We start from the raw sequence: 24806 nt of genomic DNA, 5'->3' as shown, positions 1-24806 counted from the left end.
TAAAAAATACATGCATTCACTCGAAATCAACACTTGCTGAGCAGATTTCAAGCCCTTTGTCATCACGCCACATCCTTTTAAGATGATCAAGTTGCTATTGTTATAGATGAGGATGCTGTTGCCCATAATTTGGTGTCAATATGTTTTGCACTTCGATGTTTTTTTGTTCTAAAGCAGTTCGATTCTTATTTAGTTTTCCTCTTCCACCTCAGTTCCTGGTTTCAAGTCGCTTGCTAAATCGAGAATTGCCCCAAAGTTTACAAGACCTGTGCCTGACATGATTGATGGTCTATGGTAGGATTATCTGCTTTATTCTCTGTTTTGATGCGAGCTTTGCATTGCTTTCGTACGGGTTTATTGTGACGCGGGCACTACTGCATCGGTCTGCCTTGCGTCTTTGTATAATTTTCTTTTGGGCTATCTTGCATGCTGTTCTTGCAACTTTTCCTCCTTAAAGAGAAGAAATCTACAAGGATGTTTTTCCTTAATCTGACAAAGTGAACTTCTCTGGTTAGAAAGTTGGAAAGTGCTACACGTGCCTATCATTTTCCTGACGAGCAGGTTCTGGTTTGGATCAAATTGTAGCGTAGATTGACATAGTCTCTATATGTGGCCAGATTGATTCATTATTTAGCTCAACCAAGAATCTGTGATTGCCGTTTTACTCTTACAAATCGCAGATTCAGTCATCATCACAGTGTTTCTCTATGAGTTCAAGGCTTCGTTCCTCTTTTTGAAAACTATACAAAAGCAGCAAAATTCTCGTTTCGTATATGTGGATAAGCATAATTTAGGGTTAGAAGATAAATTTGGAGAATCATTATTTTTTATTGGTGATAAAATGATGGATTCCTGGAAAGTGATAAATATAGTACTAAAGATAAGATACCAAACAAATTAGCCATGGCCACAAAAAGCTCTAGATTTTTTTCCCATTGACATTCATGGACAAGAAAATAATCTGTCTGCTCATTTACTTGTGCTTTGAAGAGGAGTTGACCTGATCTTCATAATCCTTCACATTCCCTTTAGGATTATCCTGAAACCTTTGAACCCTAAAGTACTTCATTTCCACGCCCTTCGCCTCCCCACTAAGCACAAGGTCAGCCAAAACCCTGCCCACAACTGGAGCCATCTTGAACCCATGACCCGAAAACCCACCGCCGATCACCACATCCTTCCCAAACTCCCCGCCGAGAAAATCAATCACAAAATCCTCATCTGGGGTCATTGAGTACATGCATGACTGAGTAGCAACCGGTCCGTCATTATCAACCAAGCCAGAGAATCTCCCCTTGATCCATTCCTTCAGAGAATCCAATGAAATCCCAGATGGACCCCATGGCCTCTTATCAGGGTCACAAGGGTACCCTCCGTGCACAGAAATCTTGATCAATCCTGGAAACTCCAACGACGGTGTGCCGTAAACGTAGGGTTCCCCATAGCTTGCAAACGTAGGAAAATCACTTCCAATGGCAAACTTCGCCTCATGCCCCTCCTTGATCCTCCAATAACACACTGTAGTCTCCAAGGCTTGTATAGGCAATTCAAGCCCACCAACCGTTTTAACTAACTTTCTTACCCAAGCCCCAGCAGTAATCACACATTTTTTACCCCAAAACTTTTCACCATCGGCGGTCTCCACATTTACCCCTCCTTTTACCTCGTCTTTCACAACGTTTTTCACCTCCATGTTGTCTCTCAAAACTGCACCCCTCTGGAATGCCAATGCTTGGAACATGGACACTGCCTTGGTGGGCTTTATAACCCCGCCACCATCAGTTAACACGCCAAACCAACCCTCCGGTAGGTTAATCATGCCTGAGAATCGGTCGGACACTTGTTGCCGGTCTAGGACCCGATATGGGATGGACTTTCCTTCGCAGCTAGAGATAACCGAGCGAAGGCTCTTGTTATCCGAGGGGCTCATATCGAATTGCTGTGCTTTGAAATAAACCTTGTAGCCAATCTCTGATTGAACCTGCTCCCAAATTTGTGAGGATTCCTTAACCATGTCACAGTAGTAGTCTTCTGGGTAAGTTGCACGTATAGTTCGTGACTCGCCATGTGAGGATCCACGGTGGTGCAAGAAATCAAATTGCTCTAGCAACAGAGTTTTTTGGCCTCTTTTTGCTAGTTGATAGGCAGTGGAACTGCCCATAATGCCGGCACCGACAACGATAACATCAAATTGGTGGCTGGAATATTCCATCTCTAGCTACTTCTCTTGTGGCAAGAACCAAGATTTTTAGAGGAGAGGTTTCCCTTGGTTAGGTTGGATCCAAGGAGGAAGTAAGAGATGATCAGTTTTAAGGTTAAAATATTGCGCAATGAAATGGACCATATGATGATTTAATATTCAAAGGACTCTCTCCACCCAACTTGTTAGTTGTATTTATGCATAAAATTTCATATAATATATGATGGTGTCATGCACGACTTTCATGTTTTCCGATGCATTTTAAACGTGCATTCATATATTAATTAGTGAATTGATAAAATATAATTAATTAGATAACAAAAACAAAATTAGGATATGTCAATCAATGAAATTAGCTTCTTTTTTTAATCAAATTATGGATAGATGAATTGACAATTGGGGCAAGAAAATGATTCATATGATATGGGTTTCTTCTATTTATTTATAATTATATATTACCTTTTTTAATCAATTTTTGACAAAACTAGACTATTAAATCTAGCCAAACATGTATAAAATTTAACTAATTAGACCTATAAAAACTATTGTTGTGGATCTCTTTAATATTTTATGCAAAATTATTAAACCCAGTCCAAGTTCTGAGTCACAAGTTGGACTAATTAATTTAAGTTGATTTGGATTAATGAAAAAAATATCATTTTGTTTTATAAAAGAAAGGTAAAAGCAATGTTGTTTTGAAGAATTTGTTAAATTACACCGTTTTAAATGGATTACGGGTTGACTTTCTAGGTCGATTAGGTCAAACAACATCAACTTTGGTTTGTTTTTTTTTGCAACCCGACTTGCCTATTAGTCTTGGCTAGGTTTATTAACTTTCATTCAATAGACTATAGATTAAATGGATATTACTAAATCATTGACTCACACTATTGCTACCTAGTGAGTCAGATCAATTTTTTAAAAATATATAAAACAAATATACAGGCATTGCTAACATATTTTCTAATAGAAAAAAACCATGTAGGGGGTTGATTTGTTGTGACTCAGTCAACTTGGTGGGTCCAATAAAAACTTGGATAACTCAAAAAACATAGTTTAATTACAAAAAATTGAGATAATATTTTTTTAATATTAAGACGACAACATATTAGATTGACAAGGGTCAACCCGGGTTAATCTTTCAAATTCATAACCCAGATCATAAGAATATGATAACCCAATAGAAAGCAAATTGAAATAAATTATGATTTACAATTCATAATCAATCTACTATTTAATGATAAGATTCAAAAAACTTCAATAAAAAAAGGACAAAAAACAAATGCTTGCGTTACTTGTCAAACTCATGACTCAGGTTATGATATTAAAACAAACTGTGCATCACAATTCTCAATCAACTCATTATTTAAGGATGGAGTTGGAAAAAAACCAATTAAAAAAAACATAAAAAAACATTTGGGTCAACTCAGGATTACTCGTCAAATCCATAATTTAGATCATAAGACTAGGATAACCTCATAGAAAGTAAGATGAAACAAATTATGAAAACTAATTCTCAATAAACTCAATGTTGAAGAAAAAAATTTAAAATAATAATTAAAAGGGGGACCCAAAAAATAACCTATATGAATTGAGTTAACTCATCAAACCCATAATTTTGATAATGAAATAGAGATAACCTCGTAAAAAAACAAACAAAAATAAATTATGAAGTCTAATTCTCAATCAAGCAAACATTAAAGGATAAAACTAAAAACAAATTAATTAAAAAAGGAAAAAAAAAAACCCAAGTTAACAGGTTAAATAGCTAAACTCACAACATGAGTCATGATATTAGAATAACCTCATAGAAAATACATTCTTGATACAATTTATGAAGTTCAATTCTCTAATAAATTTAAAATTACATAATGAAATTGAAAAAAAAACTAAATTTAAAAAAAAAAGAAAAAAAAAACATATTAATATTCCAATGATCAGTCATATGTGTGGAGGAGAAATGTGAATCCCCCTCATTAATTAGTGTTATAATTAGCTGTGGATCTATGCTGCACCACGAGGTCATAACTTTTTTGTGTAAAAAATAATATTCAAGTGCTGCAAATATGTTTTAAAGTAAAAAGAACTCAGATCATAGACCTGATTATGTTAAAAAAGTTGGTTTTATTTTAATTAGGTGATAGAAAAAACAAGCAATGATAACATAAGGACCAAATTAAAAAAAAGAATGATCATGATAACTTGGAGAAAAAATGTTTTTTTTTCTAAAGAAAACAAACAATATAGCTCAATTCTCAAACTATAAATATAAAAGGATGAAATTAGATTTAAAAAAAAAAGAAAAAGAAGAAGTTGGCTCGATTCAACCTAAGTTAACACAACAAACCTATAATCAGGGTAATATCGGCCATGCCAACCCTATTTAACCCCCAAAACTAGTGACTCAGGTAATGTGATTGAGATAACCGGATGTAAAAGAAAACTAAGAAAATAACAAAACCTTTTTTAAAAAAACAATGTTTAATGAAGAAAGCTAAAAAGAAAATAATGCCAACTCATGTTGATTTTTCAAACACGTGACAAGAGTTATTGGATTGAAAACACCCTATCCAAGAAAACCATAAAGCCTAATTCACAATCAATCAAATGTTAAAGATTGAAATTGAAAATTTGCCAAAAATAACCCTTTTTTATAAGCTGCAAGCAATGCAAAAAAACAAAAAAAAGGAGTGTGCAACCAGCCAAGAGAAAAAAAAAATAAAGAAAAGAGGGCTCTTGTCATTTTTCATGAAAATTGCTTGGGAAAAAAAAAAGAAAGATAAGAAGAATGTTGAGTAATTAAAGAGAGGGTTTGATGTGTTAAGGGGTGTTCAAAGAATTTAAGAGTTAAAGTATGCTTTTAGAGAAGGAAAATTGAACTTAGAAAGAAGTGTGAAGGAGAACTTGATTCAACTTGTTTTGGCTTTTGATTCTTCATTCTTTAAGGGAGAGGTTGGAGGATCTGGACAGCACAGCAACAGGGAGTTACTAGTCGAGTACAACCAGCAGGAAGGTGCTCTGCATCTTGAATCTTTTTAGAGAGATTAATTGAAAGCATGTGTTAATTTTTAATAAAAAATTATGTCATTTTATATTATAATGTTAATTGATGAACTAGTGCTCAATAATTAGACTGATGAACTAGTGCCCGATAATTAAACGAATGAATTGATGTTCCTATTAAGAGACTAGTGCTCGGCAATTGAACGGATGAACTAGTGTCCGATAATTGGACGGATGAATTGGTGTCCCTATTGAGAGATTAGTAGCCGGGAATTAAACGAATGAACTAGTGCTCAGTAATTGGACGGATGAATTGGTATCTCTATTGAGAGATTAGTGTCCGGCAATTAAACGAATGAACTAGTGCCCCATAATTGAACGAATGAATTGGTGTCCCTATTAAGAGATTAGTGCCCAGTAATTAGGCAGATGGACTAGTGCCCCGTAATTGGACGGATGAATTGGTGTCCCTATTGAGAGATTAGTGCCCAGTAATTAAACAGATGAACTAGTGCCCCGTTAATTGGACGGATGAACTGGTGCTCAATAATTTAGGCGGAATGATTAACATCCCTATTAAGGGATTAGTGCTCGATATATTGGATGGATGTGTTAGCATGCCTAACGGGGGAGGAGTACCCCGATGAAAGGGCTAGAAATTAAATTAATTGGATGAATATGGATGTGTAAAATATTAATGATTCATCATAAAATATATAGAAGAAATATTTTTATATGGGTGTAATGAAATGATGCATTGCATTTATTGATAATTATGTTGATAAAGTGAAAATCTTATTTTCAGGACCCTCGCAGCAACAGAGTAGATCCTTTTTAATATTAGACATTTTTTATATATTTATGTTGATCAATATGTATTATGGGATTAATGAATGATGTAAAAGATATTGAATGAATCCTTTTAGTTATAGAACATAATTTTTATATCTAATTAATGTTAATGTTATACTTACAAATGTTTTTGTGCTAAATTAAGTACATTCTAAAATGTTGGCTCATATGATTAGAAACGATAGAATGATATATAAAAAATTACCATAAATTTTCATATTTAATTAAGAAATTGTCCCAGATAAAATAATGGAGATGTTACAAAAGACTGGCTCAATTCAACCAAAAATAATGCAACAAACCTATAACCAGGGTAATAACGGCTGAGCCAACCCAAATTAACCCCTAAGACTCGTGGCTCAGGTTATATGATCGAGATAACACGATATAAAAGAAAATTAAGAAAATCACAAAACCTATTTTTTTTAAAAAAAAAAAAAATCAATGTCTAATGATAAAAGCTGAAAAGAAAACGAGTAAAAAAGAAATGATATCAACTCGCATTGACTTTTCAAACATGTGACAAGAATCATGAGATTGAAAGCACCCTATCCAAGAAAACCAAAACCATAAAGCTTAATTCACAACCAATCAAAAGTTAAAAACTAAAATTTAAAAAAAAAAAAAAGAATTTCAATTATACAAAATAATCCGAAACAAAAAAATATCAATTAATAGAATGAGGATCAAAATTTAAATAAAAAATAAATTTTATTTTTTTATTGAATAGTAAAAATGAAAAGAAAAATAATTTAACAGAATGACTAAAAAATAAAACAATAAAAAGAATAATGATCAAATTGGAAAAAAAAAAAATATATTACAAATTAAGATTGAATGATAAAATTAAAAACAAATTTAAATTATATAAAAGGGTCAAGAACACAAATTAGAAATTAAAAGAATAAAAATTGAATTTAACATCTCAATAAATCAAAAAACAACTCTAAAACTTTGCATTGTCAACATGATTTTAAAGAGAAGAGAGAAAAGTGTGAGGAGAAGAAAAATAGGTCATTGTCATCACATCGCTATCCTAACACCATCACACTCCATTTCAAAAGGAAGGGTTATTAAACATGTCTAATTTGATGGGTCACCTCGAAAATCTATTGATCTAAAACTTGATTTGAACTGGGTTTTTTTAAAATCAATTTGAATGTTGATCCAAGTGAACCCAAATAACTTAACAAGTTGATTCTGTGATTTGGATAACTTGACAAGTTAATATGCCATGTAATTATCATATCAATTTTAAAAGAAATACTTTTTTTTTTTCCAGAACAAAGCTTTTTTGGGATTGTTCTAAATTTATTGTATATCATGCGAATGAGATTAACTCAACAATTGAATAATCAGTTCTTAGACTAAATCAGATCTCAAATTAGACATAACACCGAAGACAATAAAAATCATTCCAGCTATGCATGAATATAAACGATGCAACATATTCACGCGCGCGCGCACACACTTTTGGATGATCACATCTTTAAAGATTCTATCTCTAATAAATCTTGTACTATTTGGAACTTTTTGATATAAAGAATTCGTCGAAATCATTTACTTCAATAAAGTAAAACCACAAGAATTTGCGATAGTGTTGTCAACAGCGATGCAGCCTCTGCTATGTTTAGCAAGGTGATTGGTTAAGATATGTAAATTATAATTCAGTCCCTATAAATAAACAAATGTTTCACTTCAGCATCTACACTTTTTTTCTTACCTAAATCATCCATGTTTTTTTCAAAAGATTTCAGTGAGCCCGTTATCGTTAAGTAGCTGTTAAAATATAAATGATTTTTTTAAAAAAACTTATACCCCAAAGTTACTTGATAGTGGAGCAGCATTAAAATTTTAATTTATTATTTTATTTTTATATTACGTTATAATGTATGAAAGCATCTCAATCACTGTAGCTTTGATTGAATAAAATAACAGTACTTTATTGGGTGACGATAATACAAAAACATAGCATATAATAATTGAGATTTGAATTCCAAGTACTCCTGCAACCATGTGTGGACGCCTTGCTTAATCAAAACGAAGCACTTTTGAATTCCAAGTACTTTTTTTTTTTTTTTTTTAACCAAACACAATCTAAAAATATTATTTCATCTTAAATTATTTTCACTTGTTTTCTATACTTCAGAAGGGAGAGGGGATTATTTTGAAATATTACTCAAACAAAACTAAAGAAAAATGAATTAAATAAATAAAAAAGCCAAGCCAGAACCTTTCCCAAAAAAAGCCAGAAACCGGAAACACACAGATTCTCGCAAGCAGCAGACACATCCATAGCCATAGCCAAGAACACTGAAGGAAGAATCATCTAGGTGGTGGTACAGTGGTTAAAGCTTGGGATCAAGAGGTTTGCTCCCTCTGTGGTTTCAGGTTCGAACCCTAGGTTGTTCATATAATAGTCACTGAAGGCTTACATGGTCGTTAACTTCAGGGCCCGCGAGATTAATTGAGGTGCGCGCAAGCTGACCCGAACACCCACGTTAATCAAAAAAAAAAAAAAAAAAAACACTGAAGGAAGTTAGCTGGCAAGACCCCACACACACACACACACACACACACACACACACACATAGAAAAACGAAAAAGTGGAAATTGTTCAAATATAAATTATTGCTTATACTTCTATTAAACAGGCTATGACTGTGGATGAATAAGTTTATAGCCCTATCCCTCTAAACATCTTAACTCCTTCAATGCTCATAAAATCTTATTTTAACTAGTTAGTTTAGCTAAATTGAGTAGCAGTATGGATTCGTAATTCGATGGTACTTTTGCAAAATTAAGAGAGTTGAGGTCTTGTTCGAAACTCAGAGATATCACTACTTGTCTAACACTACTACTCTTCCCATCCCCTTCATCTGTGGAATTTGTTCACGAAAAGAAATCCCTCCACGTTTTTTAGTCAATCATCATGCACCAGATAAAGCTAAGATCATGCACCAGCTGCAATCAAAAGCTTGAATGGCTTGATTCTGTCACCATCAATTAGCACCACTAATCTCTTTTGATAATGTCATGCAATCACACAAATGAGCTCGTTCCAAACGTGCTTGGGATTTTGATATCTTTTGCGGTTTTGGTTTGGAAAAAAACAATTACCATAATTTGCGATGGATTCCATGAATATTTCCCGAGTAAAGACATCTCTATCTAAAAAGACAATCAGAGCCTAATCAGACAAAGAAAATGCTGAAACGCACCTTTTCCATATCATGCTATGTTATAAAGTCGAAGAAAATTAATCAAATGAAAATGACTCAATCCATTCACTAAGAAGCGGTGAAACTTTTTAGCAAGGCTTGCTCTTACTTTTCTGGCTTGTAAAGAGGTAGTCAATTGATTCCTCTAGCATAATTTTGTCCAGATTCTTTGTACTACCATCTTCACAAAACGTTAATCTTTGAAGTCCCTGTCTCTCTAAATTTTGGAACCAATAGGCTGCTCAGTGGATGCAAAGCTGCACTGACTCATCTTCCATCAAGGGATTGTGACAAATCCGTGCCAGGGTTCAAATATTGGCTGCCCATTAGAACATGTGGCCTTAGAACATGCTCAGAAGAGTTAGCTTTTCGATAATGAGAAATTATTACATTAACCGACCAAACCGTATCACTGCGAAGTGGCTAAATCGACCAAACCTTACCACTCTACATGAATTTGATCCGTGACAATAACAAACTTTATTATGTTATTAATTCAGAAAAGATTATGAAACAGGGGAGAATTGCAGGTTACAACAGCTTTAATGTTTATTAATTCAGAAAAGAGTATGAAACAGGGGAGAATTGCAGGTTACAACAGCTTTAATGTTTCATGTCTTCTTGTTGGGCTTGAATACATACTCAAGTATTGATTCTTTAATCGATAACATTTCAGGGAATTCATCCTTCAGCTTTGTACCATCCAGCTCATTGTTGCTCCTCGGTGCTACTATCACCTTGGCCTGCTCTTCTAGATCAAAATTCATCCATTTGAATTCAGGGTCGATGTAGTCTCGGTGCATTTCTAAGATCTCGTTGTGGCTTACCACTCCTGGATTCGTGAAGTTCCATATTCCTCTGCAATTTCTTTTTGCCATCTCGATTGAGATTGGCAGGAGCTCATCTAGCACTGTCATGCTATTTGGTATGTTTACCACTTTGTCGTAACGAGTGATCTTCGTTATGAAATTTCTTGGGTTGCTGAGATCAGATGATATTGGCATCCGGACTCGCAGCGTGCAGACGTTCTCATATTCTCTCAGCAGCTCCTCCACCTGCACATTTAACATTGCAAATGTTTAGAAAATTACCTGATATTTAAGCTTAAATGGAAGAAGGGTTGTGTATTTGTTACCATGGCCTTGGTTTTGGAGTAGAAAGATCCTGTGAAATTCGGTTTATCCTCCTCTTTGAATCCAATTCCTGATCCTTCTTGATGATCTTGATCATATTCAAATATGCAGCCAGTTGCAAAATTCATCATCAAGAGATTATGCTCCTTGCAAACATCTGCTAAAGTCAATGTACCTACCACATTAGTCCTAATTGTTTCTACCTTGTGCGATTCGCACCAATCAACATTAGGCCTTCCAGTAACCCCAGCAGCATTGAACACATGGGTTGGATTTACTTTCTTTATATCCTTGAGAATTGACTTTCTATCTTCCAATCTTCCTTGACCATACTCAAATGCAATGTCCCCATCCTTACAAAGCTTCCCTAGCAACCCCCCTATCCAGCCGGTCTTGCCATAAATCAAGAACTTCAGTCCTGAACTGCCATCACTTTTACCAGCTTCCTTTGCATCACTTATGAGTCCCTTCTGAGAGAACCATGAATCATCATTGGATTGAGCAATCATACTCAAGCGTGGATGTGGGTGAAGAGCGGCAGATACATCATCCCACCAATCAGGATTCTTCGTGTACCATTCCATTGTCATCTTTAGCCCTTCCTCCCAAGGAGTACTTTCCTGCCACCCAAGCTTCTTGAGCTTTTGATCATCCAAGAAATATCGATGATCGTTGAAAGGCCTGTCTTGAACATAGTTGATAGATTTTTCAGGATCCAATCCATACAGCTTACAGATATCCTCTGCCACATCGAGGACTCGCCTCTCCTTCCTGGTCCCTATATTATAAACATGTCCAATAGCTCCCTTGTGAAGTATCACATCAAATGCCTCTGCCACATCCTCGCAGTATAAAAAGCTTCGAACATTCGATCCATCACCATGAATCGGCAAGTGCTCTCCTCTGAGAGCCAGGAGAATAAATTTGGGGATAAGCTTTTCAGGATACTGGTTAGGGCCATACACATTGTTGCCTCTAGTGGTAATGATAGGAAGGCCGTAAGATCTATGATAAGCCATGACCAACATTTCAGCCCCTGCTTTACTCGCAGAGTAAGGATTTGTAGGAAGAAGCTGAGAAGCCTCAGGATTGCCAATGTCCGTCTCCATATCAGTTTCACCATAAACTTCATCGGTACTAACATGAATGAACCTCTTGATTTTCTTTGTGACCTTACAGGCTTCAAGAAGTACATGAGTGCCATATATATTGTTGGTTGTGAATTCAAATGAATTCCCAAATGAATTATCCACGTGAGTTTGAGCAGCAAAATGCATGATCGTATCAATATCCTCAGCAATCAACAGGTGATTTACAAGATCAGCACAGGCAATATCACCCTTAACAAACTTGAAATTCGGCGAGCCGCGACATGTAGCAAGGTTCTTGAGGTTGGAGCAGTAGTCTAGCTTGTCAAGGGCAACAATCTTGTAATCAGGATAGTCCTTGATCAATCTACGAGTCACATGACAGGCTATAAATCCGGCTGCACCGGTAATGAGGATCTTTCTCGGCGCATATGGAGCAGGATCAGAAGACATCCTTCTTGTCTCACTGCATCAATTTTTTAGCACAAGACTTGAGAAATCTTGAAATATTTTGCTTTCCTACGCTCTTAAAATCTGTCAGATCCATCACTTTAAAACACAATATTATCTTAAATGCATTGCCTTAAGACATCATGAAACGCACAATGCCATAAATTCAGAGGCAATTCAATCACCAGGGCGTGACCAAAACTGTCTATACGTTAAAGGAGTGCATTAATCAAGCCAGTACATCAGTATATTAATGTGACAGTTTCTTGCATGATACAGGATAATAACAATGGGAAAAAATAATAATAAGAGAGGACACTTACAGGAGTAGTAGAAAGAGTTGCAGAGATGGTGTTCATGGAAAGGGAAAGAAGAAGAAGGTAGAAGCAGTAGCTAAAACGTAGGATTATTTTGAAGTAAAGTGGGGATTAAGGTGATGGGTTGTTAGAGATTAAGTAGGTCTCTGACTCTATATTGGCCTTTAAAACACATTTCACGTGTTAATTTCTCCTTGCATTCAGTACTAGTAGTTGGGCCATATTTAGCAGCTTTCTAATCTCTTTTTTTTTTTTTTTGTTAGATTAAACACTCTCAAGTTCGTGGCACTGCAACCTGTTACACTCCTCCATGCATGCAAATGTGTATGCTAACACACCTTCTCCTCTTAATGGATCTTGAAGTTACGCTTTAATGGTTAAGATTTAAGATTTCTATCGGGGGAGGTTTTAAAATGCACATTTTTTGTGTTTTAAAAGTATTTTAAAAAAAAAATTATTTACTTCAAATTTATTTTTTTTAATATTTTTAAATTATTTTAATGTACTGGAATAAAATTATTTTTTTAAAAAAATAAAAAATATTATTTTAATATCTTTTCAAATAAAAAATATTTTAAAAAATAATTATAATTGTGTTTTTAAAATAAAATTGAGGGTTGTTGTATCGCTTGTTACTATAAGTATTTGCCTCTATTGAACATCCTAATTCAAGAATTGTTAGCAGCAGTAAGTGTAATTACCCTAATATTAATAATTTAAAAAGCTCAAAACTGTTTGTGTTTGTGAAGGTGATTTTGCATTTGTCAAGAGTTTATAAATCCCATTAGTTCTTAATGATGATGTAAATGACCTATGTTTTTTACTTGGATTAAAAAGATAAAATTAGCTTCTTCTTTTTTTAGGCCCAATTGCCCAAACGAGTTTGCTCTCTTGGATTGACCGAAGCTTATGACCTTCAGCTCCGTCTTGCTCCAGCCCAAAAACTTGGTCATGTCTTGCAAGTAGTAATTAAACCCTGATAGACTCTACAACAACAGGTCCCATAGCTTTTTTCATGACCAAGTTTTACTTGAGCTTGATTTAAAAAAAAAAAAAAAATAGATTGGGAGCACTTTTTGATATTGTAATTGCAGGTGAAGTTTAGCTATAATCACAAACATTGAAAAAAAAATCATAAACTTTATTTGAAGGATAAAATTAAAAGACATAAAAACTTTGACAAAAAGACAAAGAAAAAATTAAAAGTAGAAGGATCAAATCGAAATACCTAATATATAAAAATTACAAATCAAAGGTTAAATTGAAAAGAAATAAAACTTCAACAAAAAATGACTAAAAAACAACAATCAAAACTAAAAGGTCTGAATTTGAAAAGAAAAAAAACAATGAGGACCATAATGTATTTATCAAGGTAGGAGAGAAATAAAAGAAGAAGAAAAATGGTCACCAACAATACTTCGTCCATATTTGAAATACACTCACCGTCTATAATGTAAAAGGAGATGGAGAAGAATCGACTAAGATGGCGGAAGAGATTTTTTATCTCTAGAAATTGTTGCAGGCGCCGAACAATGTGTGCGGCGGTTTTAACATGCTGGTGCTTACTCTACATGCATCAATAACTTTTCAATTAAAAATCATTATTTTAAAGGGGAGTTACATTACTATCCTCAACTAAACTTACATTTAACAATAAAATCTAGGCTAAAAAACCTAAATACCTTTGACTACATTAATGAACTAAATGTCTTGCATTCAAGGGTACATATATAATTCTATTGTGTGTAAAAAAATAAAAAATACCTAAATACTCTTATTTAAGATCACTAATTTTATTTTTTTTATGTTATTTTATTATTCACAAAATATTGAATAGACAACAAATACCCCAAACAAATTAATAATGATTAATACACTTCATGAAAATACCAAAATATCCCTAATCTAAAACATGTAATTGTTTATGAGAATGATAAAATGGTCATTACGCTATAAATGATAAATAGTGAAATATAAAAGGGTTACAGTGAAATCTCTTTCCGATTTAGTTGTTTGTTAATTTCAATTTATTATATATATATATATATATATATATATTTTTTTTTTATTTTTTATTTTTTTTGTAGAGAAATATACTAGGAGGAGGCAGAACTTTTTTACCTTTCAACCTGGACCTTGGAGGGTTATACAAGCACACATACCCTGCACCAACAGAGAACACACAATCAAGAATCACCATGGCTTCCACTTTAGCATCCCAAGTTGTTATATTTCCTTTCATGGCTCAAGGCCATACTCTTCCATTGCTAGACCTATCAAAAGCTCTTTCACTTCAACAAATCAAAGTGAGCATCATCACCACCCCATCAAATGCTAATTCAATAACAAAAAACATTGCTAATTATCCCTTTATCAATGTCATTGAAATCCCATTTCCCACCATTGAGAGGTTGTGAAAACACCTCTCAACTTCCTTCTATGGAATTGTACGGTCCTTTTATCCATGCTACTAAACAACTTCAAGAGCCCTTCGACCATGTCCTACAAACCATGTTGGAATCCGAAACCCCGCCTTTATGTGTTATTTCAGATTTTTTTCTTGGCTGGACCCTTGCTTCATGTCAAGCATTAGGTATCCCTAGGCTAGTCTTTCATGGCATGGGTGTTTTATCGCTGGTCATAGGCAGATCAGCTTGGGTTCATGCACCACAGCTAAGATCAACGTCAATGTTTGAACCATTAGACATGCCTGACTTGAAACTTCCCTTCACTTTGACTAGAGCAGACTTGCCTGGAGATTTAATCTACTTGTTACGTGCTTCACTCAATGCATACAACACATGCAGGGCAGAGGTGCAGTGAACGTAGGTGCAGATGGAGGCATAGCTAATTACATTCAGTTAATTACTTTGTCGATGTGGGCATTGGACGTGGGCAGGAATTAATTGCATTTTCAGTTACTTTCATTCAATAATACTGAGGAATTGTTTCAGTTATGAAACGGTTCTTATTCTGCAGCAATTAATTGTGCAGTTTCATTCTGCAGCAATTAATTGTATTAAGTTGCTTTATTTCCGTTAGTTGTAATGGCTATTTATATAGCCGGTTGAATTCAATAAAGTATCATCAATTTGCCCAGTATTCTACTCCTTGTCTTCCTCTTCTCTCTGTTTCGTGACAGATTCTAAATTAAACATAACATTTGGTATCAGAGCAGGTTCAGTCCATGGACACCCGTGGGAAAACTAATGTTGAATTCCGCAATGAGGTCAATGAGACCTTGGGTAGGCACGAGGCCAGCTTTGATCAACTCAATGCAGCTTTACAAACTATTCTCACTGAATTACAGGCCATTCGTACCACCCAACGTACGCAAGCTGTTCCTCCTGACATCAACCCATTTGCACAGGAATCTTCTTCCCATCGACCCACCGGCCCCCCTTCTGTTGCTAGTTTTGATCACCCACATCCATCACAACTCAAGCTGAATTTTCCAAAGTTCAACGGAGAAGATCCAATTGGTTGGCTTTATAGAGCTGAACAATACTTTGAGTTTCAGAACATTAGAGCTGCACAACGCGTACAATTAGCTGCATTCCACCTGGAAGGCATTGCGCTACAATGGTTTCGTTGGCTAACAAAGTTTCGTGGGCCACTCACTTGGGATGAACTTACACAGGCCATTTCATTGAGATTCGGTCCAACCGAATATGAAGATCCCTCTGAAGCTTTGACCAGATTGAAACAAACCTCAACTGTTGCTGTTTACCAGGAAGCCTTTGAAAGGCTCTCCCATAGAGTTGATGGCCTGCCCGAAACATTCCTAGTTGGTTGTTTTATTGCAGGATTAAGGGATGAAATTCGATTAGATGTCAAGATTAAACAGCCCAAAACCTTGGCAGACACAATTGGAGTGGCACGACTGGTGGAAGAGCGCAACCAACTGCAACGCAAGCCTTTTTCAAATAATCGTTTATCGCCAGTCACGACAATTCAGAGGGGGCACTCCAATCCTTCTCCTGGGATTCTAGGTTCATCTCCTAATCAACGAGCAAACATTGAATCCTCACCTTCAACAACTCCATTCCGAAGAATTACAAATCAGGAAGCTAGGGAACGACGAGGGAAGGGACTTTGCTATTACTGTGATGAGAAATACTCTATCGGCCATCGTTGTGAACGGCCACAGTTGTTCATGATAGAAGACTCTCCTGGCGATGAGAACTCTGAGGAAGACCAACTGGAGGCAGAACTTACAGAGGTGACACCAGAAATTTCCTTCCATGCTATTGCTGGTGCTGAGCATCCCCAAACGATTCGGGTCTCGGGAAAACTACAGAACAAAAGCTTGATAGTGTTGATAGATGGGGGCAGCACTCATAATTTTATTGACCAAGCCATTGCAACTCGGTTTGGCCTGCCGATCGTCAAAGATAGGAAACTTCAGGTGGTGGTTGCTAATCGGGAACGTGTGGAATGCGCAGGCCGTTGCCAAGGAGTCAGGTTATCCATCCAGGGAATGATCATCACGGCTGACTATTATGTTCTACCTGTGGCAGCCTGTCAGGTGGTTTTAGGGGTGCAATGGTTGGAGACCCTTGGACCGGTGGAGACCGACTACAAACAGCTCACCATGACCTTCATGATCGGCGGAGTCAGGCATACTTTGCAGGGTCTTGGACGGAAGGCTGAAGCATCTAGCATTGGGGTTCTGCACAGTAAGGAGTGTTCTGGTCTACAGAGGATGGGGTTCTTCTTCCAAATTCAACCCCTTAAGAACACTCTTTCATCAAATATGTATCCTTCAGCGATCCAGTGTCTCTTGGAGGAGTTTGCAGAGGTCTTCGCCCCTAACCCCAGTCTTCCTCCTCAACGGCAACATGACCATATGATTCCCCTCCAGCCTAACACAGGTCCAGTAAGTGTGCACCCTTACAGATATCCATACTATCAGAAGACAGAGATTGAACGCATGGTGAAGGAGCTTTTAGAATCGGGACTCATACGACCAAGCAATAGCCCTTTTTCCTCACCAGTTTTGTTGGTAAAAAAACCTGATGGCACTTGGCGATTTTGCATTGACTACCGGGCTCTCAACAAGATCACCATAAAAGATAAGTATCCTATACCAGTTATTGATGAATTACTAGATGAGCTCCATGGAGCTAAGTTCTTTTCGAAATTGGATTTACGGTCGGGCTATCACCAAATTCGTGTGAAGGAGGATGATATTCCGAAGACAGCATTTCGAACTCACGAGGGACACTATGAGTTCATTGTCATGCCTTTCGGGCTAACTAATGCCCCAGCAACTTTCCAAAGCCTCATGAACGACCTTTTTCGACCCTACCTTCGGCAATTTATCTTGGTATTCTTCGATGACATCCTAGTTTATTCCAAGTCATGGGAAGATCACCTAACTCACTTGCAACTTGTCCTTAAGATTTTAGCTACTAATCAGTTGTTTGCCAAAGAGTCCAAATGTCATTTTGGAGTTCAACAGGTTAAGTATTTGGGGCATTCTATCAACAAAGATGGCGTATCTGTGGACCCCGATAAAATACAAGCAGTGGTGGCTTGGCCCACACCCACTACAGCCAAGGAAGTTCGAGGATTCCTAGGCTTAGCCGGATATTACAGGAAATTCATTCGTCACTTTGGCAGCATGGCCGCTCCTATGACCAAACTCTTGACTAAAGAAAGGTTCAAGTGGACTAACGAAACGGAGGCAGCATTCAATCAACTCAAGCAGGCCCTCACGACTCCACCCACCTTATGCCTTCCAGATTTTTCTCAGCCCTTTGTAGTTGAATGTGATGCCAGTGGGTTGGGAATAGGTGCCGTCCTTACTCAAAACAGCCACCCCGTGGCTTATTTTAGTGCAGCCCTTAAAGGAACATCCCTTACTCTTTCCACATATGAAAAGGAGATGTTAGCCGTTGTCAAAGCAATCCGGAAGTGGCGACATTACCTACTTGGGAAATCATTCATTGTGCGTACGGACCATAAAAGCCTCAAGTACTTGTTGGAGCAGCGCATTACCACTCCTGCCCAGACACGGTGGCTTCCTAAGCTTTTGGGATACGATTACACTATTGAGTATAAGAAGGGGGTTGAGAATCAGGCTGCAGATTCCTTATCACGTATAGGAGAGGTGCACTTCCTTTCCATTTCAGTTCCCCACGCAGATTGGTGGCCCCAACTACAAACAGAGGTGAAACAGGATCCCTTTTATGCTTCGTATACAAGCAAGAATACCTCTCAACCGATGACTCTACGTGATGGGGTTTGGTTCCACAATGATAGAGTTTTTCTAAGTCCCACCTCCTCCCTGATTCCGTTGATTCTAGCTGACAGTCACTCATCTCCTGTGGGGGGACATTTCGGGTTCCATAAGACCCTTTCTCGGATCAACCACAGCTTCTTCTGGCCAAGACTACGACAGACAGTGAAGGAATACCTGCTAAAGTGTGCGGTCTGCCAACAATGCAAATCAGATTGCATGAAACCTGCAGGGTTGCTTCAGCCCTTGCCTATTCCCACGCAAATCTGGACAGATATTTCAATGGATTTCATTGAAGGCCTTCCCAATTCAAACGGTCATTCTGTCATTATGGTAGTGGTAGACCGTCTCTCCAAGTATGCTCACTTTACTCCCCTGAAACATCCCTTTACAGCAGCTTCAGTTGCTAAGACATTTGTGGCAAATGTGGTTCGTTTACATGGTATTCCCACCTCTATTGTGAGTGACAGGGATAAGGTCTTCATTAGCTCCTTCTGGCAGACCCTCTTTCAGCTACAAGGGACACAATTATGTATGAGTTCCAGCTATCATCCCCAGACCGATGGACAGACCGAGGTCGTTAATCGCGTCCTGGAGCAATACCTTCGCTGCTTTGTTGGCCTACAACCAAAGTCCTGGATGGACTGGATACCTTGGGCAGAGTTTAGCTACAATACATCTACTCATTCGTCAACCAAGATCACTCCCTTTGAGGCTGTTTATGGAATACCACCGCCACAACCACTCACCTATGTTCCAGGGACTGCCAAGGTTCAAGCTGTTGAGGAATACCTCCAAGACCGAGACTCCCTCTTACGTGATCTTCGTAGAAATCTTCGTATTGCTCAAGAGAGAATGACGATCCATGCTAATCAGCGGAGGCGAGAGGTCTCATTTGAGGTCGGTGATTATGTATACTTGAAGTTACAACCTTATCGTCAGACTACAGTGGCATTCAGAAGTTCCTTAAAGCTCTCCCCTCGGTTCTATGGACCATTCCAGATACTAAGCAAAGTCGGTCTCGTGGCATACCGGTTGGACCTCCCAAAAGGCTGCCAAATTCATAATGTTTTCCATGTTAGTTTGTTACGGAAACATTTGGGATCAATCACGCCTTTATCATCCCAACTTCCTCCGCTCGCAGATGATTCTTCAATTCTTCCCCAACCTGATTCCATACTGGCCAGACGTGTAATTCAGAAAGGAAAATATCGTCCTAAGGTAGAAGTGTTAGTAAAATGGGTGGGTGCATCAGATGAGGATGCTACTTGGGAAAATGAGTGGCGGTTTTTCAAGTCTTACCCCCAATTTCGTCCTTGAGGACAAGGACAGTTTGAGTGGGCAGGATTGTTACGTGCTTCACTCAATGCATACAACACATGCAGGGCAGAGGTGCAGTGAACGTAGGTGCAGATGGAGGCATAGCTAATTACATTCAGTTAATTACTTTGTCGATGTGGGCATTGGACGTGGGCAGGAATTAATTGCATTTTCAGTTACTTTCATTCAATAATACTGAGGAATTGTTTCAGTTATGAAACGGTTCTTATTCTGCAGCAATTAATTGTGCAGTTTCATTCTGCAGCAATTAATTGTATTAAGTTGCTTTATTTCCGTTAGTTGTAATGGCTATTTATATAGCCGGTTGAATTCAATAAAGTATCATCAATTTGCCCAGTATTCTACTCCTTGTCTTCCTCTTCTCTCTGTTTCGTGACAGATTCTAAATTAAACATAACACTACTCAACGAATCAAGATGACCCAGCATCTCAATTCTCAAGAGAAGTGATGGAGGCTGATGCACAGAGTTGGGGGGTTATTGTTAATAGCTTTGAAGAGCTAGAAAAGACTCATGTCCCATCTCTTGAATCTTTTTACATGGACGGGGCTAAGGCCTGGTGTTTAGGCCCTCTATTTTTACATGACAAATCGGAGGGTCTTGAAAAATCAACTGCCCAAAAGGATTCATCTACGCTAACACAGTGGCTCAATGAGCAAGTCAAACCAGATTCTGTGATTTATGTTTCATTTGGTACACAAGCTGATGTATCAGATGCTCAACTTGATGAGGTGGCTTTTGGCTTGGAGGAGTCAGGATCTCCTTTTATATGGGTGGCGCGCTCAAAGACATGGTCTTTGCCCGGTGGCATGGAGGAGAAAATAAAAGGTAGAGGTTTGATAGTCAAGGAATGGGTTGATCAACGCCAGATACTATCTCATCGAGCAATAGGTGGATTCCTGAGTCATTGTGGTTGGAATTCAGTGCTAGAGAGTTTATCCTCTGATGTGCCAATTCTGGCTTGGCCCATGATCGCTGAACAATTCTTGAATGCTAAATTTATAGTGGGTGTTCTTGGAGCTGCACTTGGTGTCAGAGGCTCTAATGAGGTTTTTGTTTCAAGGCAAGCTATAAGCGAAGGTGTGAAAGAGTCACTACTAGAAACATGGCCAATTAGCATCTGAATTTAGTAACGGATAATTCCGTTGCTAAATTTAACAACAGATTTGCAACGAATTAAACATATATTAATTTTTTAATATCAGCAACGGATTTTAGCAACGGAAAATCCGTTGCTAAATTCACCTTGAATTTAGAAACGAATTTTTCATTACTAATTAAAAAAATAATTATTTAAATTATAATATAAAACCGAAATTACGAGCATCATTGATTATATTTACAAGGATGAAATCTGAGCCGTTTATTTATCGCTGGCTTTGGTAAATCTCACCTGCACTCTCCCCCCACACCAAAATGCAAATTAACAGAGACCAAATGAACAAAACCAACAGATGCAAATTAATGATCTTCCACTCTTCCAGTCTCCTTCGTCCCTAACAACACCGATCCATAACTGTAGAAAAATCACCCTCTTTTCATCGATTTGTTTTTCCTTTATCCCAAACATTTCATCTTCTTCGCGTCCTCAGCAGTGCTAATTTTTTTTCTTCATCTTCTTCTCTTTCATCTGAACAAATCGAACCAGACCCATCATTAATATCACCATCGAACATGCTGATTTAAGGTTTCTCCTTGTAAACGGGTTGGGTGTTTCACGGTTTTCTTCAATAGTTCAGGTAAGTAATTAAGGGTTTTTGTTTTTGTTTGTTGCAATTTAACTTGCACTAACAATTTTTCACCTAACTTTCCCAATCTCAGGTTTTTTTTTGTCCTGTAGAACGATCTTGGTCACCTGTAACTCAAGAACACAGGTAACTTTTTTTTTTCAATGCTTTGAATAATGGTTTTAGGCTATTAATTCGATAATATAGGGGTTTAGAAATGTTTTTACCATGATCTAGAACATAATTATGCATGTGTAATTGATAATTTATCAAAGCCCCCAATTCAATTTTTAGGGTTACGGTTCATAAATTTTTTGATGTCCCAGCAGTTGAGCTATAATAATTTTTGCTTCCCTTTGGTTTCTTTTTGCCAGTAGATAATTGTTTTCCCTCATGAGATACGTTCATATCATTGTGTAAATGGGATATTTTTTTCTCTTCAAACTACTGTTTTGTAAGATTCAATGCTCTATCTCCACATTTTCTCATCCCCTTAGGCATGTAATAATTGTCTTTAAACAAAGCAAGGCTTTTATCACCTTTGCTCCCATTTTCTCTCGGGTCACAGCCTAATGTTTTATCTTCCTGAACTTTTCCAGTCAAAGTAGCTTTTGCACTCAGTTCATGAATCTTGCAAGTTTGTTGGCTAAATAATTCCTTCTTTGCCCCTCTCAAATTGGCGCTGAATATTATACCCTGTTGTAACTTGCTACCCTGTTGCTTCAACTTTTACATTGTAATGCTCTACTTCTATAATTTTGAAGTGTTACAGTAGCGTATGGATGCTGTTAAAATATAGAGAGTCTAGCAACTGGTTAACCTGTGATGCATTTTCTTCTTCTGTAGCAATCCAAGTGTTTTTTTTTTTTTTCTTGCTGTGATTTGATTATTTTTATTCTATTTTTTATTAATGACACAATTATTATACACATCCAGAACAAGAGGTGGGCTTTTCTTTGTTTTCCATACTAGTAGAATACATATAAAGTACGCAGTGGAGGAAGATTGTCGATCATTTCAGAACCAGAAGAGGGCTTTTGTTTTTGAAGCATCTCCAGTTCCATGGACTGTGCCAGCTTATATACTGACCTCTTGTTTCCCTACATGGTCACGAGTTCAAGGTCTGTTCTAGCTAGCTAGCTAGCTAATAGAAGCATATGTAGCTAATTATTAGCACGCTGTCATTAACATAATTTCCATTTAATGATGGTTCTGTTGCAGCTTTCGGAGACTTTTAGAGACTTCTCGTGGCATAAGAACAAGAGCAGACCTGTTCAAATGAGTCCTACATGTTGGGCTACTGGGGTTGGAAGTGCGTCTGATGAGAGTTTTTTGAAGGGAAGTGAAAATGGGTCCCTGTTGGGAGCTTTTGATGAGTCTGCTTCTGCACCATTTGTGACACTTGAAGCTGAAATTACTCCTGAAACCATTGATTTCTTTGTCAATGATGCAGACGGCGATCCTGACTGCCCAACCGAAGGGTACTCTTCAATTGAGCAGGCACTCCATACTTTACGTGAGGGAAAGGTAAATCTTCTCTCCGTCATTCTATATTTGCGGACTATTTTCTGCTTACTTCTGTAGAACTTCGATGATCGATCTCCTTTAGTTTTTCTACTTTGAAGTCAGCAAAAACAATTATACATGCCGTGTGCGCTCGAGAAATAATGCAGAAAAAAGACCAGAATTATGACCGCAATAAAATTTCCATTATGATCTAACCATAAATAATCATGGGTTAAATGTTAACCATGACTGCAAATCTTTCAGCTTGTAATTGTTGTAGACGATGAAAATGGGGATATTGAAGGAAACCTTATCATGGCAGCATCTGTTGCAAGTCCTCAGCAGGTGTCATTTCTGATTAAGAATGGATCAGGAATTGTTTCGGTAGGCATGAAAGAGGAGGATCTTGAAAGACTTAAGCTTCCTCTGATGTCGCCAAAGACAGAGAACGAAGATTCATCTGCCCCCACGTTCACAATCACTGTGGTATGTTTTAATTCTTAGATCTTAATAGATATCTATTTCACTCCTGTGTATATAATCCTACTAAAGAAAAGTTCTTTGTAATCCTATAAGTCATTAAAATCTGTTAAACATGTTTGATTAATTATCATTTTTCCCCTGCTTTTCAGGATGCAAAATCTGGAACATGTACTGGAGTATCAGCATCAGACAGGGCTAAGATTGTTCTTGCTCTTTCTTCTCTTGAGACCAAGCCTGAAGATTTTAGAAGGCCAGGCCATGTGTTTCCACTCGAGTATCGCAACGGTGGGGTTTTAAGAAGAGCTGGCCATACAGAGGCTTCTGTAGATTTGGTGATGATGGCTGGATTGCCACCAGTTTTTGTTCTTTCGGCAATTATTGATCCAGAAGACGGTTCTATAGCAAGAAAAATATATTATTTTTATTCTATTTTTTATTAATGACACAATTATTTTTAATATTAAATTATGTTGGTTGCATATATTCCACAACTTTTAAAATATTCATAAATAATTAAATAAATTAATTAAAATTCATTTTAATAAATAAATAATAATTAATTTATTAAAAAATAATATAATCACCAACAGATTCTCTGTTGGTGATTGTAAATCAGTAACGGAGAATCCGTTACTGATTCACAAAATTAGCAACGGATTTATCCGTTGCTAAACAGCTAAACTGAGCAACAGATAATCCGTTGCTAACTCTTAGCAATGGATAATCAGTTGCTGTCAAATCAGCAACGGATAAATCTGTTGTTAAAAAATCAGCAATGACAAATCTGCATCTGATTTTTGCCGTTGCTGATTTCATTGCTAAATTGTTTTAGCAACGGATTTTAGTGTTATTTGCAACGGAGTAGTCCGTTGCTAATTAATCCAATTTTGTGTAGTGAGTTGATGGCAGGACAGAAGGGAAGGAGTGCAAGGGCGAGAGCAGAAGCCATAGGCAGGGTGGCTCGGAGGGCGGTGCAAGATGGCGGGTCGTCTCATGACGCCCTGAGCAAGCTCATTGACCAACTCCGTGCATATTAATTAGCACGTGCTCAAGGGGACAAAATTGTGCTTGGTAGCTTCTCCTGTCGTTTGCATGCATAGTTTTTAAACCCGGACCGGCCCGGCGGGTCGGCCCGGGACCCGGCCGACCCGGGCATGGAACCGGTCCGGGTGGAGGCCAAAACCCGCTTGGGAATTGGCCCGGTCAAACCCGGTCGACCCGGTGGGTCGACCCGGGACCCGG

The 24806-nt window shown here is 37.4% G+C and overlaps 3 protein-coding genes and 1 pseudogene across 3 annotated transcripts; 2 read left to right on the top strand and 2 right to left on the bottom strand.

The window, feature by feature from the left end:
• Positions 1 to 808: 808 nt before the first annotated feature.
• LOC118060355 (probable sarcosine oxidase) lies at positions 809 to 2382 on the bottom strand. The gene has a single exon (XM_035073564.2). The coding sequence runs from the start codon at positions 2210 to 2212 to the stop codon at positions 974 to 976; it is 1239 nt and encodes a 412-aa protein (XP_034929455.1). The 5' UTR covers positions 2213 to 2382; the 3' UTR covers positions 809 to 973.
• Positions 2383 to 9732: 7350 nt separating this feature from the next.
• On the bottom strand, positions 9733 to 12399 carry LOC118060354 (trifunctional UDP-glucose 4,6-dehydratase/UDP-4-keto-6-deoxy-D-glucose 3,5-epimerase/UDP-4-keto-L-rhamnose-reductase RHM1). The gene is made up of 3 exons (XM_035073563.2): positions 12271 to 12399; positions 10412 to 11963; positions 9733 to 10331 (listed from the first exon to the last, which is right to left on the bottom strand). Exons 2-3 carry the CDS (start codon positions 11948 to 11950, stop codon positions 9888 to 9890), a joined length of 1983 nt encoding a protein of 660 aa, XP_034929454.1. The 5' UTR covers positions 11951 to 11963; positions 12271 to 12399; the 3' UTR covers positions 9733 to 9887.
• Positions 12400 to 14457: 2058 nt separating this feature from the next.
• LOC118060352 (probable UDP-glucosyl transferase 73B6) lies at positions 14458 to 24653 on the top strand (annotated as a pseudogene).
• On the top strand, positions 21183 to 24045 carry LOC118060353 (monofunctional riboflavin biosynthesis protein RIBA 3, chloroplastic). The gene is made up of 6 exons (XM_035073560.2): positions 21183 to 21587; positions 21670 to 21722; positions 22512 to 22696; positions 22797 to 23102; positions 23346 to 23567; positions 23714 to 24045. The coding sequence occupies exons 4-6, from the start codon at positions 22854 to 22856 to the stop codon at positions 24002 to 24004; spliced, it is 762 nt and encodes a 253-aa protein (XP_034929451.1). The 5' UTR covers positions 21183 to 21587; positions 21670 to 21722; positions 22512 to 22696; positions 22797 to 22853; the 3' UTR covers positions 24005 to 24045.
• Positions 24654 to 24806: the final 153 nt, after the last annotated feature.

This window comes from Populus alba, chromosome 6 (genome assembly GCF_005239225.2).
Source record: "Populus alba chromosome 6, ASM523922v2, whole genome shotgun sequence".
NCBI lineage: Eukaryota > Viridiplantae > Streptophyta > Magnoliopsida > Malpighiales > Salicaceae > Populus > Populus alba.
This window is presented reverse-complemented; position numbering and strand designations above follow the sequence as displayed.